Source organism: Strongylocentrotus purpuratus, unplaced genomic scaffold (genome assembly GCF_000002235.5).
Source record: "Strongylocentrotus purpuratus isolate Spur 01 unplaced genomic scaffold, Spur_5.0 spur5_scaffold_14, whole genome shotgun sequence".
NCBI lineage: Eukaryota > Metazoa > Echinodermata > Echinoidea > Camarodonta > Strongylocentrotidae > Strongylocentrotus > Strongylocentrotus purpuratus.
The window spans coordinates 36,955,762-36,962,077 of NW_022145599.1; the positions used below are offsets into that span (position 1 = coordinate 36,955,762).

Consider the following 6,316-nt stretch of genomic DNA (forward strand, 5'->3'; position numbering starts at 1 on the left):
AAGAAAGAAATAGAAAAAACGGAGAGAGAGAGAAAGAAGGTGGGGTGAATTTGTAAAGGATTAAAGAGAAAAAAGAGACCTGTAGTCATCATTGGTCGATACTTTGACGAAAAAGGTATTCACCGACGCTGATCATGTATCTAAGCCCAACATCAAACTTAGTATCGCTGTATACGAATTTTGTTTCAAAGGTTCTTCAGCGTGAAAGTCACCTTCACAGAGATGCTGTCAGGTGGTTTAACTTGGTCATTTCAAGCCGATTAGAGGCAGTGCTACTTTGTAGGCAGTGTCGATGTTTGACCTTTCTCATGATCTTCTGTCTCTGGGAATCATTTTGTATAATCAATCAAAGCAGTCGCCCATTGTACATGCACAGAGTAGAGGAATATTGAATATTGTATTTAGGTTTACCGCCATGTTCATCAAAGGAAAATATGAAATGACCCGGAAGTAAACTGTACCAATGGGATGTCATGGACTGTGGTCATAGCTAATGATGAACAGATCGAATGTTGAAGAGACAAGAAAGCCAGACTACATCATAAAGATCATTAGATCAAAAGAAGCCGGAACTTCAATGATTGCCTAATAAATTGCTTTTGAATATTTAATAATGTACAGCCTAGTGTATGAGCTTTGAGTGACAACGTTTGCACCTTGATTGGCTTTTGAAGTTGAGACACACCCGTTGGATAGAATTTCATTTGATGATGCTTGGAACTTTGGGGAGATCTTTCTTCCTGAGTTAGTGTCATCTCTTTTTATAATGATTTATAAAGAAATTGCAATTATTTTTTTGGATTTCTCTTTTCCATTTGTATTCTTATCTGTATTTGCTTATAATTCAGCTTCATGCATTTTCTTTAATATTCGTGTAGCAGACATCATTCATGAGTTAGACTAAGACATTAGGTTAAACGTTAGTTTCGTTTGATTCCGTGATAATATTTTTGTTCACGATAATATCAATATAGAAGTCAAAAATACGTATAACACCTGTTAGTGTTTGGTTAGGATTAGTGCTTGATACTCTTTCCTTTTGTTACACTGTTAGAACGGTGTTTAAAATATCACTGTTTAAAAGAATGTTGTTTAAAAACGTAAACAATGTTGTTCAAAACCGAAAAATCAGTGCTCAATTGGCTTAAACAACTATCTATTAAAAAACAAAAATATTTAATTAAACAGAGTTGTTTAAAAAGTCCCGGGGGCGTCGTTGATATTTTCTCGATACGCGATTGCAATTTGCGCACACACATGCGATATGCACAAAGTACGTACATAATACATGCATGCAAGCATGCAGTGCTAGTGTGCAGTGCAAGTGCTAGTGCAGTGCAGTGCAGACGAAAATGGCGGAACAAGTGCAAGGCGACGACTTGGTTCTTCTCGGCTTCGCCGATGGGGTTTAGGTGAAGTTATAGAGACAAATAATAATGTTGTCTGTCACTGCCATGAATATGATGAACAAATGTTGAAGTAAATTGGCAACAAGCTCTGCATGTTACAGTGTATAAATCGTTGTGATTATTGCAGGAGTGGTTCCAGTAGGTCATTTCACAAATTCAAACAACCAGATAATAACCATTAAACAGTTCTGTTTAAAATTCAAGCAACTCCTTTTAAACAACCCAGTTGTGCAGTAATACTGAATAAACAACAGTTGCTTAGTAATTTAAACATTATTGTTTAAAATTTAAACAACTTGATTTAAACAACCGAGTTTTGCAATTTTATTACTAAACAACTGTTGTTTAAAAGGTTTCCTAATTTTTAAACAACTTAGTGTTCAAAATGTAAACAACCTTAATTTGTTTAATTTTTAAACAACAGTTGAGCGATTCACCGGTTAACTTGGGGTTGTTTAAAACTTTAAACAACTTGTTTATTTTTTTTCTAACAGTGTAGTTGAAAGCAGAATTGATTTTAACCCAATACTGTCATTTTGTTCTTCTTCTTTCTCTTTCTACAGGATGTGTACTAGACTCCTTGCTAGGATCGATCCCAGCCAATTGAAAGCATTCTGACTTTGCTCGTCTTTGAATATTTGGCTGCATCCATTCCTCGGCACGCTTTGAGAGCATTCGAACCAACCCATGCAACAGCCCAGATTGTCTGATGATCACTAGCCGCAAGATTCGATTGAAAGTGCAGGTCTGATTCCACGTAGACTATCCAACTCGGACGCATGTCATCCAGAGTTAACGATTCAATACTTCCACATCTAATGTAGATCGCCATGGCCTCACCCTGATGAATGTTACTCTAACACACCACTAACATTTCGTGAAACCTGTTCGATGGAGCCATATTTCATAATATTTCTAATATGAGTGGATTGTTATGGAACATAGACAATTCTTCGTTCTAGAGTGTCAATAAACAAGTGTTTATTAAAATAACATGTCCTTCTCTCACCACGGATGGGATCGTATGGACTTCAGTTGATAAATGCAAGAGCGTTGTCGTTGCATAACCGTTCTTTTCATGAGACTTTGATTGCAGATCCTTGACCTACATTTTTTTAAAGTAGAATTGACCTTGGAGAAAGAGAGAGAGAGAGTGCGTGGGTAGCAGGTGGAATCATCAGAATTTTTGAGGTCGCTATTATTCATGGTGGCCTTCGACTAGTCATGAGTGCGTTCAACATCACGTTCATTTACAGTTACATCACATAACCAACTTCGCTTGATATCCGTACGAACAAAAGGTATAAATGAGCCATTTATCATGATTTGAGCGACTCGTTATACATCGCGTCATTCTGAAGGGGCTCTTTGCAGGAATATGATGGGAAATTTCTCTGGCAGTGGAAACAGCGATGCAATGATGATGTCTGAAAGCGAGTTCGTAAGCGAGTTTTACTTCGACAATTATACGTCACCAGCCTACGCGTCTCAAGATGATTTTAATATTATCTTCGCCGTGATCGCTGGATTCATCTGTTTGATTGGAATCGTGGGAAACTCGTTAGTGATCGCAGTGACTCGTGGCCGGTTAAAGGGCTTACACAAGACCATGAGCGTCTTCATTCTCAATCTCAGCGTAGCGGATTTCTTGTTTCTTGTTTTCTGTGTGCCTATATCAGTCGTCATTTTTACAACGGAATCATGGCACTTAGGTTTGTTCATATGCAAGCTTTATGAATTCCTTGTGCACGCATCAATGCTAGCGAGCATATTTACCCTGGTAGCCATGTCTTTAGACAGGTTCTCAGCCGTTGTTTATCCACTAAAGTTGTTACAACATCGTTCCATTTCAAATGCTAAAATCATCGTAATAGTGATTTGGCTTGTTTCATGTGCATGCGCTGCTCCCCATCTGGTCTACAATGAAGTCAAAGATTATGGTGGTGGCATGCGGCTCTGTCAGACGATATGGCCGACACACGAAGCACGAAAAACATACCTTACATTTGTATTCTTGGTGGGATATTTGATACCGCTTTTCTTCGTAACGTGCGCGTACGTGATGATCCTGCGCGCTCTTTGGAGAACTCTTCGCATCATGAAAGGATCTCGAGAATCAAGCATGGGTAAATCCAAACGGAAAGTGACGATCATGGTTTCTGTTGTTGTACTTGTCTTTGGCATATGTTGGTTTCCTCATCATCTCATCTTCATGTGGCAGAGCTACGGTGACTTTCCTTATAATGAAGGAACGATTAAACTCAAAGCTGCTTCTCTGTGCCTTTCTTACATCAATTCATGTCTTAATCCCATCATCTATTCCATCATGTCTGAGAATTTCCGCAAGGCTATGAAGAAAGCCCTGCAGAAATGTGGAGCTGATTCACCGAACCTCCAAGGGAGCGGACAGGGGAGGGGAGCACCTGGTATCAGACTAACGCCCGTCACGCAACATAACCATTATCATTTCCAACCGAACAACAATCAAGAATCGCAGAGGAGGTATTATCCTCATCGTAATCATCATCGTCATCGACTCAGTGATTCGAATCGATTGCAGAACACGAGTACCAAGCCGATTACGTGGTAGAATGATGTGAGCAAGAGACAAATGAGATCTGTATAGGACCGAAAAGACCCTTGAAGAGGGTCACTTCCAGATTTCATTTCTTCTGTTTAAAAGGACCCGTCCAAGAGAATGTAACCATAATGGTAACGGTAAAAAATGGAATGGGAGAGGATATGACTTTGATCAAAGCAGCTGTAACACCAATATAGACACCAGTATAATTTCTTTCGAGTTCTTTCAATGTTTTATTAATGTTATCAGATAATCTATCATATCGATTAAAAAAATAAAAATATGAAAACGCTTATTAATTTTTTTTTTCCTTCTCGTAATAAAGATTTGTTTGAAGGCGTAGCTATGGTAGAAACATGGACAAAATGTATTAATAATTGTCCTAATTGTTGGAGGCAAAATGCAATTCCTCGAAATATTGTGTACCATGAATAACGACATAACTATCACATTGATATTATTATATTAATAATGACATATCGATGTAGCTGTTTTAATTTGAGAATTAAATTAATTACACGGTTACCAACAATGTGTTGTAAATGGTTTACAAGATCTTCTGCGGTTGATTGAAAAGAATTTCAATGATTATCATGTCTAAAACCTGACTAAAAGGGAGTGGTAATAATGCAGAAATACACCGAATAAGAAATCCAATTTGTAGCAAAATTTGTGATGTCTCCCTCAAAATCATTTACAAAGTTCAATAGTCCGAAAACATAAATAGTTAGTGTATGTATTCTTATTCTATTTGATTAAAGTATATACGTACTTGAACTGGAAGTATTCCACAATGACAAAAACTTCTTTTTCTTCTAGAAATACATTGCAAAATGACATAAGAACAGATTACATTCTTTCAAATTGTGTACTTAAGCTTCAATTCTACTGTATGCTAAACCTGTACTATAGAAACTATATAAAAGTGTGAAGTCATACCCATTCCCTCGGTGAGGTGAATAAGATTAGTAGTAGACGCATTCTATATTGTTTTTAGGGGAAATGTGAGATATTTGCACTCTGGGATTCTGCTGGTAATGGTGTTAGATACACACACGATCGTGCATCGCTATAACGTTTGATTTGAATTATGTCACGTTTGAATATGACACTTTCAGAGCCGAAATCCCAGCTAGAATTCCCTCCTTCTCATTTTATTTCTTTTCTTTTGATCCAATCTAGCATAGCTTTTAATTCCAAAACGTATAAAAACGTACTTTAGATTAGTTTATTGGCCACTATTCAGTTCGTATGATATTTGTTTACAGTTGCCTTTCTCGACTCAGGTGAAGCAAAACAAGTTTATGTTTAATTCAGAAATTATTTGAATAGAAATGCGCTACAGATGCCATTCTAAAGCCGTAGAACTATCACTGGAGTACATAGAGTACTGAGCTATAGGAAGAATATCAGTAATTTTCAGAGTTTATCAGAGTTCGATACAAGAATACATAGGATCTAACATCAAAGGAATCAAATATATTTCTTTTTGTGCATGTCTAGGATGGTCATGACCTTAGCGCAATCGCCAGGGGGTGTTTCACAAAGATCCTAAGTAGAATTTAACACTAAGTTGGACTTCAAAATTATGGACAGCCATTGGAACCTTAAAATGAAATATTTTCAAAAGCAGAAATTTAAGAATTTTAGATTTTTCATAAATTCCACATCAAGAACATGAAATCTATGTTGGTAATAGAAAATATTAATGATTTTAATCAACATTTTATGCCTTTTAAAATAACATTTACAAAATATTCTCATATATGCCAACGGCTTTCCATAATTGTTAAGTCCAACTTAGAGAGAAGTTCAACTTAGGATCTTTGTGAAACACCTCCCTGGTTTTCTTGCTCGTTGAAGAACGTAATATAGGTAATGAGCCCACTCCTATCATTTCCCTACGCAATCTGTGCTGTGGATCGTAGCTTATCATTATAGCTTATCATTACACATTCATGAGCTCTAAGATGATTTACTGCTACCTCGATCATGCTGGATCAAACAATGATTATCTTCACATTACATTCAGGTAAACGCCAGTAGACAATCGGATTGCCTAGTGGAAGGGATTTAATAGGTCCCAATTATGTAGCATCGGATACATAATTGTGCAGGTGTGTGGTTCTTAATCTGTTCTAACGTAGCAATCCACAAACGTTCCTTCTTCGATTTGCATATTTAATCGTAAAAAATGGTCGTCTATTTGTAGGATTTATCTATTGCAAAGGTCATTTCCATTTCTAAATATACATCGCTTACTCGATTAATTTCGCGCAAAGTAAGAAGTGTTGTTTTACTAAAAGCAAGTGGTAACCGTCATGCA

General features: G+C 36.9%; 1 protein-coding gene across 1 annotated transcript; it reads left to right on the plus strand.

The window, feature by feature from the left end:
• The first annotated feature begins 2,277 nt into the window (after window positions 1-2,277).
• LOC105445116 (galanin receptor type 1-like) lies at window positions 2,278-4,272 on the plus strand. The gene has a single exon (XM_011680212.2). The coding sequence runs from the start codon at window positions 2,788-2,790 to the stop codon at window positions 3,997-3,999; it is 1,212 nt and encodes a 403-aa protein (XP_011678514.1). The 5' UTR covers window positions 2,278-2,787; the 3' UTR covers window positions 4,000-4,272.
• Window positions 4,273-6,316: the final 2,044 nt, after the last annotated feature.

Coding starts and splice junctions, on each gene's coding strand:
- LOC105445116 (XM_011680212.2), top strand. CDS start 2,788: ATGATGGGAAATTTCTCTGGCAGTGGAAACAGCGATGCAATGATGATG.